This window comes from Eptatretus burgeri, chromosome 9, assembly GCF_056783735.1.
Source record: "Eptatretus burgeri isolate ZD-2024b chromosome 9, Ebu_testis_v1, whole genome shotgun sequence".
NCBI classification, from domain to species: domain Eukaryota; kingdom Metazoa; phylum Chordata; class Myxini; order Myxiniformes; family Myxinidae; genus Eptatretus; species Eptatretus burgeri.
The window spans coordinates 24,689,452-24,704,451 of NC_140969.1; the positions used below are offsets into that span (position 1 = coordinate 24,689,452).

Sequence of the window (15,000 nt, forward strand, 5' to 3'; positions counted from 1 at the left end):
CGTATTCTAAGAATTTCTCTATTTCTTATGCGCATTTAAAGATAAACACAATGCCCCAAGTTATGATCGTTTTCATATTAGACGCTGCATAAATTTCGGGAACATCAGAGTGCTGGTATGCTCCGAACCAAGAAGTAATTTTTTTTCTCTCTCTCCTCTTCTCTTTTTGTTTTCCCTTGCCACGACATTGCGAAAAGGTAAAATACGTTGGCGCTCATTGAATAATTGGGTATTAAATCGAAATAGCGAATAATCCTAACTGCGAATAATATGCGAACTTCCGGGCCACGCACGTACGGGCACGTGAGAGCGGAAAAACGGCCTGTGTGGTTGTTGTTTGTTGCTCGCGGTTTGAGTATTTATTTATTTAATTTAATTTTTTTTTTTTTACGGGCACGTACTAGTGTATTATAATGCAAGCAATGTTGTGGCCAGCTATACCTGTCAACACAGCTTTGCTTAAGGCCATGCGTCCCCCATCAGATTGATTTACACATGCTCGATTCCAGCTCTTCCCACGAGCCTCGATCGTGGAAAACAAAAATATTTCAAAAAAATAATCAAATGCACACAAAGGACATTTGCAAACCGATTGGGAGTTCTGACCGGATCCAGGACCCAGTAAAGTTTTGCCAAAATTATCGAGCCGGATCCAAACACAGTTTTTGCTGCCGAGTCCAGGCGCTATTGTTTTTTTCAAACATCTTCACCCAACCTCCCTGGTTTGAGGAATTTAGTAAAAATGGCTCACAGGGTTTTTCTTTCCTTCAGATGGTGCAGCTCTTGTGGTGCCAGTAGCTGTGGACACGCCGCTAGGACTCAGCAGAGATGGAGACGAGAGCGTCTGCACAGGCACTGTTGTGTCCACTGGCCGGTCCATCTGTTGCAGCTTGTTCACAGAGTCAAAATCATCGATAAAATCATCGGGTTCAGGCTTCAGGTCAATAACTGATTCTGAGGGTACAAGGTTCAAAGGCTGAGCAAATGCTCCATGTTCCAAGGCATGAGGGCCGCCCCTGTGCAGATAGAAAGGGTGTGTTAAAAGAGGGCATGAAATGTGAAGCATTTGTTCCAAAGTTCTAAATTACAGATCTCATAAAGGTTGGTCATTTAATATTTTTATCACCCACTTCGGATGAAAAAAAATTATTTCTGCAGTCCACTGATGCTTCTGATAAAAATCAAACGCCACTTTATCAGTTGTAAAAAAAACACTTTTGTCAAAGGTTCAGAGACAAATTGCTTCAATCGCCAAACCTTTCAACCTTCAACCATCCATGAACAGTTCATGACCCATTTCAATATTACGATTATGATGTACAATAGTCCCCGTCTTTCATGGACACATCCGTATCCGAGCAAAGGTGTCCCTACATGTCAGGTGTGTTCTCATCACGGGGAATGATATATTGATTTGCAAAGCCTTCCTGTTGCGTTGGTAAATTATATATACCGTCGGAATGTGACATTCGCGGGGGATACGTTCCTGAAAAATTCTGCGGATGTCAAATCCGTGAATGTCGGGGCATTGTTTCAATGGGAAAAGGGGGGATAGGTTCCCGACGGTTCGCGACTCAAAAGGGGAAAAAAATCAAAAATCCCGTGACAAAGGGAGAATATGTGAAGCTCACAGCCGCAAATACAGAAGCAGGTCACATATTATGAACTGCGGATCCACGGGAACCGCAAATGTCAGAGTCCGACAGTATACAAGGTCCGTCTAAAAAGTAACGGAACTGAGCTTGCTGTGTGCTCCACTTACACAACTTGAATGAACGGGTTGCGTCACAGTCTTTCGCAACATTCCAGCAACATATATGATTGGTGATGGTTGACTGCGCTCATTGCGTGATTTTTAACAGGTCGTGCTTTACACGTTGTCTAGTCTGAGTCGTTGCGCTATGAGTCGTGAGCAGAGAGCCAATCTGAAGTTTCTTGCCAAGCTTGGCAAAACACCTTCCGAATCATTCGCAATGCTGCAGCAAGTCTACGAGGAAGAAACGATGTCACGTTCACGTGCATTTGAATGGCACAAGAGGTTCCAAGAGGGGCGGGAGGAGGTTGAAGACAATCCACGGTCTGGAAGACCTTCAACGAGCAGAACGGCGGAAAAAACATCGAGCGTGTGAAGCAGATGGTGTGCGCAAATCGTCGACTCATGGTACAGATGATTGCTGAGGAACTTTCCATCAACATGGACACTGTCTGGAGCATCATCACTGAAAATCTCGAAATGCGCAAGGTGTGCGCAAAGATGGTACCCAAGCTGTTGTCCGAGGACCAGAAACAGCAAAGAGTCACTGTCTGTCAAGAGATTATCGAGCGCCTCGAGGAAAATCCAGACCTGCTCGGGAGTCATTACTGGCGATGAATCGTGGATATTCGAATACGATCCCGAGACCAAACGACAGAGTCGTCAGTGGAAAAGTCCGGCATCACCAAGACCAAAGAAAGCAAGGATGTCAAAGTCGAAGGTCAAGGTGATGCCCATCGCGTTTTTTTGACATCAAGGGCATCGTCCACTTCGAGTTTCTACCACAGGGTCAAACAGTGAATCAATTCGTGTACAAGGAGATCCTCTGGTGCCTCGTGAGATCAGTCCGGGACAAGAGGGGGATCTGTGGGAGAACAACGCCTGGGTGCTCCACCATCACAACGCCCCTACTCACAGTGCCCTGAGCATCCGACAGTTAATGGCAGAGAGGAACGTGCCAACTCTGGAGCAACCCCCGTATTCGCCAGACTTGGCCCCTTGTGATTTTTTTCCAATTCCCCAAGCTCAAGGGGGTGATCAAGGGGACCCGATTTCCTGATGTCGAGGCCATCAAAAGGGCCGTGACGATGGAGCTCCGGAGGATTCCAGAAGAAGCCTTCCGGGGGTGCATCGAAGCGTGGAAGAAGAGGATGGGCAAGTGTGTGCAATTGGAGGGAAACTATTTTGAAGGGGACAAGCAGTGATTTAAATATATTTTTTGGAATAAAATTTCTGTGAAGTCAATCCTGTTACTTTTTGGACGGACTTCCTGTATATACACACACAGATAAAGCTTCATTATCCGGCACCTTACCGACCGACACACTTTCGTAACTGGTATTGCAAACAGCATTTATTATTTATTCACTTATTTATTTTCCGACAGGATATTAAAAAAATAAAAATAAAAATAAAAAAATTGAGCCTCGTGATCGTGCTCTATTTTTATCATCGCATAATGAACTAGAGGGGGAGCACTCGGTCGAGTGCAAAACCTCCACCGCTAATACTGCTGGGTCACTTTAGTGAACCTGATATCCTATTCATTGTAGGTCAAAACGGATCAGACTCTACTGAACCACGATTGAATAAACTAAACTAGATCGACACGCATGTAGAAATGCCAAAAAAAAAAATCGAAATTTTTTTGAAAAAAAAAGTTGCAAAATTTGTTTGTTTTTTTTCTCCAACAAATTTTTTTTGGGGGGGGGTGGTTGGAAATCACTTAAAACATGTAAAAATGCAAAAAAAAAATTCAAATATTTTCAAATCAAATCGAAATTTTTTTGAAAAAAAGTTGCAAAAATTTTTTTTTTCTCTAACAAATTTTTTTTTTCTTGGTTGGAAATCACTTAAAACATGTAGAAATGCAAAAACGAAAATTCAAATATTTTTTAAAAATGGCCACCATAGCGGCCATATTGGACTTTGGACCAAGTCCAAAATATAATGGCATGATCCTTGGACCATACCTAATCCCTCCACCAAGTTTCGTCGAAATCTGTCCAGGAGTTTTTCCGTAATACTGTTCACAAACAAACAAACAAACAAACAAACAAACAGACAGGGGTAACAACAGTAACCTCCATCCATCTTCGATGGCAGAGGTTAACAAGAAAAAGAGCAATCAGAGATTGCAGACCCTCACCAGGACTTGTTTTGGGTGGTGTTTGTGTAGTTTTGTGTGGTGTTTACATACTGGTGTGTTACGTAATTAATTAGAAACATAACTGGGACTGCCACTTTATAACTGCTGGCATTGATGACCGGGTACCAAGACGTCCTGCTTTGACGCAACCCCGCTTTGATCGGACACTTCACCCTGACCCATGACGTTTATTATTATTCATTTGAATTTAGAATGGGATTGAAATTAATTAAATTCAAATCAAATGGAAGACCAAAATAGGTACAGTCCTGCATTAGAGAAATCAGAAGGAACCCAAACAAGCAAAAAGCAAAGATAAAGTCATCAGGAGGAACCTGGATAGGATTCACATTTCAGCTGCCACTACTCTACCCTGATGAACTCATCTGCCTGGTGTTGGCTCAGTGGTTAGGGTGGCGGCTTGGGATCCTAAGGTCCTGAGTTCAAGCCCCATCGGCCGGTGAATTAATACACCAGGGGGTTGACTCAGCCTGTCATCCTTCCGAGGTTGGCAAAATGAGTACCAGTTCCAGTGTGTGTACTGGTAGAGGGGCACTGCATCAGCGACACAGTCACGCTTCAAGAAATGATAGCTACCCCGGCAGCGAAGCTGCCATATGACCACCAACTCATCTGAACGAGTTATGACAAAACAAGGTGGATGAGTTTATTAGGTGACACGAACAAGCCGATTCGAATTTGCTTTAGGTCCAGATTCAGATCCGACCTATCAGTGGGATACAAAATGTAAGCTGTTTGGCCTGGCAGAGGTATGCGCTCTACCGAGTGCCGTTCCATTTCGCCAAGTGTCACTCCACGGAGGTTTTTCATTCATTTGTTTGTCCACACAGAACATGAGTGTTTTTCTCCACAAACGCCTGGCGGATTGAGACAAAATTTTCACCATTGGCGCAACTACTCATGTAGAATGTTTAAATGATCATTATGACGTCATAGGTCATGGGGTGTGGGCAGCCATGTTGGAAAAAAGGAAAAACTGTAGACCTCTGCATCTCCAAAACTACACCAAGGAAAAAATTGAAACTCTGCAGATGGCAAGTCCTCCGAATGGGGAATTGTGATTTTTTTTTGTATGACGTCATAATTGCATACATAGAATTCTACATCCAATCAGTATGAAAATTTTTGAAGGTCATTTGGGGATAAATTGGTCCACTGAAAAAAAAATTGATGACCTCAACGGTCACGGGGTACGGCCACCATATTGTGTGTTTGTTTTTTGAAACCTTCAAACATCTTCTCTGAAACGGCTGAACAGATCGAGGCGAAACTTTACAACTATGACCACCTATCCATGAGGAACAAAACGTTCACACATAAGACATCATAGGTCACATGGTTAGGCAGCCATATTTGATTTACCCAAAAACCAAATAATCTTCTTCCTTAGAACAGCTGGACAGATCGAGGGGAAACTTTACACAAATGTTCCCCAAGCCTAAGGGGATATCAGGGTATTCACAAATAATTGATAGATCTCATGATCTGGCAGCCAGATTGCATTGAGCGAAAATCTTTGTAAAAATTCTCTCTCTTGAACCACTGCATCAATTGACGTGAAACTTCACAATTATGATCTCGTCAGGTCAGGTATGGGCGCATACGCCAGAGCAGCGCGCCGCTGCGTCCACTTTCCGCCGGTACTCCAGGGGCCTCCGGCTGGCCATTCCCCACACAGATGCCTGGTCCATCCCCATCTCCTTGAGGGGCTGATCAACCTGCTGCTACGTGCCTCGTGCTGCAACCACGAGGCATGTGGTCGGCCCATTGGTCTCCTTCACTCATGAGGCTCCCTCGCTGAGAGAATCTGTAGTGATGGGGAATATACTTTTTTTAAATTTCAACCTGATCGGACGCATGGTCCGGCAGCCAGAATGATTTACTTTTTTTGATCTGGGTTCTTTTTGATTTATTCTTTTTCTGAATAAGGCTCACATGGCTGCGCCTGGACAGGTTTTAGGGTGGAGGAGTAACAGCTGAAATGCAAATCCCATCCAAGTTCCTCCTGATGACTTCAACTTGGCTTTTTACTTGTTCGGGTTCCTTCTGATAACTCCAATGCAGTACGGTACCTATTTGGTCTTCCATTTGATTTGAATTGAATTTATTTAATCCCATTCTAAATTCAATGGAACAATAATAAACATCATGGGTCAGGGTCAAGTGTCCGATCAAAGCGGGGTTGTATCAAAGCAGGACGTCTTGGTACCCGGTCATCACTGTCAGCAGTTATAAAGTGGTAGTTCTCGTTATGTCTATTATTAATGACGTAACACACCAGTACACAAACGCCACACAAAACTACACAAACAACACACAAAATACACAACACAAAACAAGTGTTGGTGGTGATCTGTAATCTCCAATTGCTCTCTTTCTTGTTTACACTGGCCAAGAGACCACACTTAACTCAGGGTGGGTGCAACTCGGTCTCGTTGCCATACGCACATTATATCTTGCTACAACAATTGGTACAGATCCTACACCACCCAAGTCATCACTACAACAAGAAAAACAAGAAAAAGAGCAAGCAATCAGAGATTGCAGACCATCGCCAGGACTTGTTTTGTGTGGTGTATTTTGTGTGACGTTTGTGCACTGGTGTGTTATGGATTTAATAAGAGAGACAATTAATAACTGCTGGCAGTGATGACCGGTTCAGCCATTTCAGAGAAGAAGATTTTTGAAGGATTTTGTTTTTTAAGAATACGGCTGCCAAATCACGTGACCGATGACATGATCAAAAAATTTTGTGGACCATTTTATCCCGAGATGACACTCAAAAATGTTCATACTGATCGGATGTAGAGTTCTACATAGCAATTATGACGTCATAACGAAGGCACCTTTGACGTCATTAAAAAAAATTCACACATTCCCGATGAGGAGTACTTTCCTTGTGCTAAATTTCAATTTTTACCTTGGTGTGGTTTCAGAGATACAGAGGCCAAAATTTTTCCCCTTTTTCCAACATCGCTGCCACACCACATGACCTATGATGTTGTAATTATCATTAAAACATTATCCATGAGTAAACGCTCGAATGGTGAAAATTTCGTCTCAATCTGACAAGCGGTTGCAGAGAAAAACACGAAAGTTCTCTGCGGACAAACAAAGACAGACAGACAGACAGACAGACAAACAAACAAACAAACAAACAAACAAACAAACAAACAAACAAACGGACCCAAATGCAATACCCTCTCCTTCGGCAAGGTATAATAAACAATACGAAAATCCCCATTTTCATTACAACACCCTGAAATGGAGATAAACCCTTCTTGAGGAACAAGTCTTGTGATATTGAGCAAAGCACCTCGTATCTGTACAAGTCATCAATACTGAAACACAATCTTGCCCCATTGACCACACATTTCGCCACTCCATGCCCTCTGTAAACCCGAACCTGTTCCTACTTGCCTGTCCAGACTTGTTGTGGCCATGATTTGGTTCTCCTTGTCCAGTTCAGCAGGAATACTCGAGACTGGCGATACTTTCACTAGCTCCTTTGGGTCCCTTCTCAAATCTTTTCCTCGATCTTTTGCATCTCTGCATTGCTCTCTCGAAGGCTCTCCCCGAATGGTACAGCTTGACAACTCACTTCTGTCCCGATCCCTCCAGTTCCTCGCCTTATCACGCCCACCATCTCTCCTGCTGTCCTTTCCACGTTCGCGCTCAGATGTCTTTCGACCTTCCTTCCCACTCCCTCTTCCATCTTCTTTATACCCTTCTCTGCTGCTCTCTCCTTTCTCTTTTCGTGCCTTGTTCTGGGTCATTTCTGAAAGAGAACATTTTTGTTGTTGTTATTGTTGTTCAAAATTAAACAGGATATATTGGCAGTTGCAATAAATGCTGTCGTCAACAAAACACAAATCTTCCAGCAATTTGTGGACATCTTACAACATCTCCAAACCCTCCCCTTGCCAGGGTTTAAATAAGTATAAGGGGAGAAAGCGATGCATAACATGCTTAAAGGGGATAGGAGAGGGGAAGGGGGGGGGGCGTTAGAACAACATTAGAATGAAGGACAGTCAACTGAAAGACATAAGAATGATGCAACACTCTACAGCCTGCCTGAAGAGCACCAGGATATAATCTTGTCGTCTAATCCTATTTATTTCTTTCTACACATGATCTAGGCTCATGGAGCATTAACGGGTTTAGTTACCGCAACTATAATATTATCCCACCGGTTCAATCAAGCAACTCGGAAGAGCATCACAATCAATTACTGTACAGCCCAGCAGAGATCAATGCCACACGGCCGATTGAATCATAGAAATGTGAACTACACAGCGAAAGCCACCTTCAAACACCAATCCATCTTTGTCCTCATCCCAATAATTAAATATTTAAATGGAGGGGTGATGAAACAGATTGCTTTCTGAACGTTTTTCTTCCCACCATTATTGTGTTCACAGTTGTTGGTCAAAACCAAATTTATCACAACATTCACAAATAAATTGTGATGACATCCAATGACAACATCTTCATGAACGAGCCCAATTAGTCCACCTCAAGGGGTCGGCTGGGGAATGTTTTTGGATGGTCTTTCACAAACCGGCCTGCCAAGACTGACTATTGACCGAAAGTGGCAGGAATTGGGAATTTCTTCTGGGTGCTGGCAATAACTCGCCGACTCTTTGCTAAAAACAGTGCTGTGGGACATTTATTGTCCGCCAACGACCACTGCTGGGAATGGATCCTGAAACTAAACGCCCATCCGAGGGACAGCACACACACCGATGCCTCACCCTGCCTGCAAAACACCAGGATGGCAGTTTATAGCTGGGTCAAGATTCTAATCCAGGCTAGACAGTGCATAGGTGAGTGTGGATACCTCTCGGCTCTCGGGTAAGCCTGTGATCATATCCAAACATCACAATAAATAACATGTTTTGACAACTGTTATTAATTGTGCGGTGTAACCAACCAGGTGTAGTGAGGGATCGCAGTCTGTCAAGAATTCCATGCAGCCTGGAAGGGAAAACACAACATATAAACAAAGTTAACTCAGGCCTCCTTCCCAAAATATTCATACGTCTGCATTACGTTGTACCAACAATTAACTGACACAGAGTAATACAGAAATGTCATTCAAAAATAATGTGTACAATGAACAGCTTTGAAAATATATAAACAAATATAAATAAATAACTATATATATATATATATATATATATATATATATATATATATATATATATATATATATATAAAATATAAAATATATAAATATAATACAGTGGAAAATCGATATAATGCTAAGCGTTATAGCGCTTGTACTGATATAACGCTCATACACCTTAGACCCCAAAAAATATTACTATTTCATGTTTAAAGGCAAAAAAGTGAGAAAATAGAGACAAAGTTAGTCCAAAATAGCGCTGTGGCGAAAAAAATTCAAGCTGTCATCGCCCTATGTTGAGTTGACATGTGGTGTGAAAATACTCACGAGCTGTCATCTTCTTACACCTTTCCCGTATATGGCGAGGCTGATATGAACAAAATCAATTCAATTCAAATCATCATAACATCCGTATCTCCTGTAACTCACTTGACCGCTTCGTCATCAACCCCAACAATCCAAGATGGCGGACGTACATGTCCACGTGTTTTGGCTCTGGTTTGTATGTAATATAAAATATTTTTCACTGCATCAGTATAGCGCTGTATCATTTATAACGCCCTAGTCGCTTTGGACCCCACCGGTGAGCGTTATATCGATTTTCCACTGTATATACAAAAGGCAAATAAATAAATATAAATACATAACGAAATCATTTTCACAGCATGTTCCATAAAGCACTTTTCACTCTCCTAACAAAGTCTTGTGTTGCCTTCCACGGTTAAGGTGGATGGCTTAAGATCTTAGGGTCTTGAGTTTGAGCCCCTGTCCATCCGTTGAAATAACACCAGGTGGGTTGATTCAGTCCGTCATCCTTCCGAGGTCAGCAAAATGAGTACCAACTTACTGGTAAACAGGGGCACTGCATCAGCGGCACAGCCACGCTTCCAGAAAGTGAAGCAATCAGCCACAGGCTGCATACGAAGCAACAATTCTCGTAACAGAAAGTCTTAAGCCATACTGAACGGTTTTTTGAATTTTGTTGCCTGACTAACTATAAGTTAAGCGGATATTACGTGGTCACAAAACTCATCCATCGTTGCGCACAACTTCAGTTACACTAAGGGAGGGAAACACTTCTGGAGATGCTCACATTACCAAGACCAACAAAAACTGGAAAATAATCCTTGAAGTAACAGAGGCTACACTATTAAAAAAGAAAAATTTTAATCTCAAAATGTTGCGCAAGCAGAGGCCAAAAACACAGCTCTAATTGACTTGCCAAAGTACTCAAGCGTTAGGAATGTTTTTAAGCAAGATGACCAAGCAAAAAAAAAAAAGTCTGAAAAGAAGACGCCTCTATAGAATAAGGAGGGAGTCGAAAGCAGGAAGTGGCAGTCAGTGGCAATTTGCAGGTTTACAAAAAGAAACGTATTTTTCCAAGCTGGTCGCATGGGGTTTGCATCAACGTCAATCCTGGAAAGAAGTTTTGCATTTGATGCAATGCAGTGACTGGTGCAACGCTAAAGCGAAACTGGCCCGGCTTTAAAGGTACAAATGCAACGCCATTTAAACAAGTAGTCAAAATATAAACGCTTCTGCTTGGGAAATGGGCATGGAGGAAAAATATTAATTAAAAATGCAAGTCAAGATAAGCCAAGAAGGTGAAAATGAATTAGGAATAAAGAGAGAGAAAAAAAAAATCAGGTTTATCAAAACAGGACGTGCTCACCAACTGGTGAACATGTTCGTGTTGGGGCCAAGGAAAAGTCCCAAATCCTTGTTCATCTGCTCATGAGACTTCCTGTTTGCAACCATCACCATAATATAGTCCGGAAGCTCCTCATCTGCAAATGGAGGGACGCGTGTAACAGCACACATCATGGAGATGAATCACGAGTCACAATTTACATAAACAAGGAAATAACGAGCATGGCTCTCGGTAGAGCGCATTCCTCCAACAGACTGAACAGTTTACATTTTGTATCCCACTAATAGGCCGGATCTGCATCCGAAACCTGAACCAAAATCTAATCAGCTTGTTCTCGTCACCTATCGAATTCATCCACCAAGTTTTGTCAGAACTCATCCACAACTTTTTGAGATATCATGCTATACATCATTTTTGGCACCATCTCCCGATGGTGAAGAATCTCTTGAAAAAACTAAAAATTCTCGTATTCGGATCCGGATCTTCGCCAAAATCGAATCAATTCATCCTGTCACACAACCAGGCTGTCCACCAAGTTTTGTCCGAATCCATCCATTGCTTATTGAGATATTATGCTACTCACAGCCAAACAAGAAAGATGTCATAGCATGATACTTGCCAAATCTAAAAAACAAATTTGACTCAAAAAATAATTGGTGGTTGAATTCACTGACAAATTACACAAATCCTCTTCAAACTTCAAGTGAAATGGATGAAAATTGACAATTTTAGAAATGACAACTTTTTGGCCAATGTTGACCTTTTGACCAATGCTGACCTCTTGGTGGTTGAATTCAGTGACCTGATATGCAAATTCTCTTCAAATTTCAAGTCAATGGGATGAAAATTGAGGATTTTAGAAATTCCATGTTGACCTTTTGACCTATTTTGACCTCAAAAATAATTGGTGCTTGAATTCAATGTCCAAATTTGCAACTCCTCTTCAAATTCTAAGTCAATCGAATGTAAATTGACAATTTTAGAAATCCGGCATATATTGACCTCAAAAACAAGAGGCTTCTTGCTTATGGCAAACTCCACCATGTGGTGAAGTTTTGTGAAGATCGGTTTAAAATTGTGACCTCTGGCCGATAAACATAAAAACAAGAAAAAGACATCGTGCAGAGCATGATACTTGCAAAATCCACCCCCCTCTCCAAAGGTTGCCATGGATACATCAAATTGTCCATTTTGTTAAAGATTACAATTGACAACCCTATTGAACGCTCAGGTCAATCGGATGAAAATTGATTATTTTTCAGATTGAAATTGATTATTTTAGAAGTTTGACCTTGAGTTGACCTGGTGACCTCAAAAATAGTTGCTTTCCCAATTCAGTGATGTACTATGCAATTGCTGCTTAATTTTCAGGTTAATCGGGTGAAAATTGATTTTTCAGATGAAATGTTATGATTTTAGAAGTTTGACCTTGAGTTGACCTTTTGACCTCAAAAATAGTTGCTTTCCCAATTCAATGATGGACTGTGCAAATCTTGTTCAACTTTCAAATCAATCGGATGGAAAATGCCGATTTTAAAAGTTTGACCTCAAGATGATCTTTGACCTCAAAATCAATAGGCTTATTAGTTGAGATTACCTCCACAACTTGGTAATGTTTCATGACGATCAGTTTAGAAATGTGACCTGTAGGCGATTGAGACAGAATAACAAAATCGACTGACCAATATACTTGAAAAATCTTTGATTTTGTAAGCAACAAACAAACAAAAAAACAAGACAAAGACAGACAGAACAAGAGGGGGAGCTCTCGGGAGAGTGCAAAACCTCCGCCGCCAATACTGCTGGGTCACTCAAGTGAACCTTATATCTTATTCATTAAATATGATTAGATGTCAACAGTGCTGACAGAGTTATAGTTCTTTTCTCCAACATTTTTTTGGGGGAGGGGGGGTTGGAAATCACTTAAAACATGTAGAAATGCAAAAAATTCCCCTTTTTGGGGGGGGGTAACAATTTTTTTGGGGGGTTGGAAATCACTTTAAACATGTAGAAATGCAAAAAAAAAATTCTCTATTTTTTTGGGGGGGGGTAACAATTTTTTGGGGGGGTTGGAAATCACTTAAAACATGTATAAATGCAAAAAAAAACATTTTTCTCTAAATTTTTTTGGGGTGGGGGGGGGACCAAGTCCAAAATTTAATGACATGATCCTTGGACCATACCTAACCCCCCCCCCCCCCCACCAAGTTTCGTCAAAATCCGTCGAGGAGTTTTTCCGTAATACTGTTCACAAACAAACAAACAAACAAACAAACAAACAAACATACACACAAACAAACAAACAAACAAACAAACAGAAAGGGGTGAAAACAGTAACCTCCATCCATCTTCGAAGATGGCGGAGGTTAACAATGCACGCAACCAACCAATATATTTGAAAAATCTTCGATTTTCGCAAGTGATAGACAAACTTGGATGAATGTATGACCACCTTCGGTGGTGGAGGGTAACCAGCGAATTGTGTGCAGAATGTTCTCGAAAAGCTTACGCATATATATATACTCAAGATCTCAACTTACTGAGTGTGCCCCAAGCACAAACAGCAACAGTACAGCTTCAAAACCCTCAATAATAAAGTAGGCGAGTTTTAAGTCAGTCAACATCACATTGACGTCACAGCACCAGCATTGTGAATTAATTTTCAAGTTTATGCTGAGCACCTGCTTGTTGATGCAAAAAAGCATCTCGTACAATGGAGTACGTAACATATTGTTGCGGATATGGAAAAAGGACCCCAGGGTGACACACTCAACACAAAGGAACCCTCAGTTAGACATTTCATGAGTGAGTGTGTTTTGTCAGGTTACCTTTCCCCTTGTAACAGGGATGGGGAAAAGACGTTATGCGTGTTTAGCAGGTTCTATCCACTTCTGCAATTCCCTCCCCTTATCCATCGAACCATTCAGCCCTCTATCAATCTCATATTTCTCATCCTTCTTCCCCCTTCACTTTCCCACAGTGCAAACCATACCCACATTACATTACATTGACCCCACAATCAAAGCCACATTAGTGCTGTCGTCCCCAATGGTGAGTACTGTGGCAACGAAATGATGCAGCGCCACACTGCAGAAAAGGAGGGCCAATGGGGAAGCAACACGCAGGGGTCAGAGAGTTTTGGAGCCACCCTTGCCCCTCCCGAAGCCACAACAGGCCCAAGGTCAATAAAAGCCAAGACATGGCAGCAATCGGCACTGACTTGTGTACCAAGGATTGCAACGTGACCAACTGGCTGCCTTCCTGCCTGCCAGGAAACAGAGCGAGACTCATTACGCTGGGGCAAAGAGATCACGAGAACGAACGGCAGCACAAGATCCTTGGGGCACAGCATGTCCATATTGATGCACACCTCTTCCGACACACCGCAGTGACACCCTACACCCACACCGCAGTCCCTTCCTTTACTTCCCTCCACTTCAGACCAAAATAATCCCACCAGCTTGCGTCTGGTGAGCGAGAGGCAGCAACCACGCCACGGACTTCTTTCTTTCTCTCTCCTTTCCCCGAAGCGAGTGAGGCGCACCTGTCTTGTGTTTAGACAAGTTAAGAATGTGCAAGGGGTTCTTTTGTGCTTAGGGGTTAAGACTGTCTGCATGTCCCTGCATCTCTGTAAATACGTGCCTTTCCAAATTGTTCAATGAACTGTTTCCAACTCGCTCGATTGCCCATTTCCACCATTGGCTTGATATAGTGCATGTAATAAATATACGGGAAGCTATGCCCCATTGATTTGCTGCACTAGATAGGAGACGCCCCACCGACGGTTTCGCTTGGCCGTACGTAATAATTAAATAAAGGTGGGACGTTGAGAGCGTGGCTCCACAGCTTGGATAGCTAAATCAACAATAAAGTTATGCGATTATTGGGCATGAGGACCCTGCGAGATTTAGATGCCTCAACCGCCATCTGCAGTTGTTTAGCAACCCATCGGGTAATGGAGTTATCCGTGTCTTGTCAGCTTCAGGGTCAGAGGTCGGGAAGCAGGTCCGAGCAATCTCATCGTGAGCTGCACTTCATCCCAAAACCGTAACATATATTGTGTTAACCCCCGCACGCTGAGCGAAAAGCAGGATAAAGCAATTGTGAATCATGTCCGTCCGTCTGTCTGTCTGGCTGCCTTATCAGCTTATGATCGAGGAACAACTTAGTAAAACAAATTGTTATATTTTGAACACGAATGTTTTGCAGTACGTTGGCTCTGAATTTGTCCTGATCGTGCATGCACAGAGATAAATGAGATAATTTTTTATTACTTTGGATCCCTACCTGACAGTCAA

The 15,000-nt window shown here is 42.2% G+C and overlaps 1 protein-coding gene across 3 annotated transcripts in view; it reads right to left on the reverse strand.

The window, feature by feature from the left end:
* Positions 1–15,000, reverse strand: part of ZC3H14 (zinc finger CCCH-type containing 14) — a 77,297-nt gene that overhangs the window by 43,846 nt on the left and 18,451 nt on the right. For all 3 annotated transcript variants that reach the window (XR_015061497.1, XM_085894390.1, XM_085894389.1), the window contains exons 3-6: positions 10,724–10,838; positions 8,857–8,900; positions 7,344–7,701; positions 752–1,016 (exon numbers count right to left, since the gene is read on the reverse strand). Coding sequence is in view for 2 of the 3 variants with exons in the window: in XM_085894390.1 (XP_085750516.1) it covers positions 752–1,016; positions 7,344–7,701; positions 8,857–8,900; positions 10,724–10,838 (782 nt within the window). In the remaining variant the exon portion in view is untranslated. The remainder of the gene's footprint in view (positions 1–751; positions 1,017–7,343; positions 7,702–8,856; positions 8,901–10,723; positions 10,839–15,000) is intronic.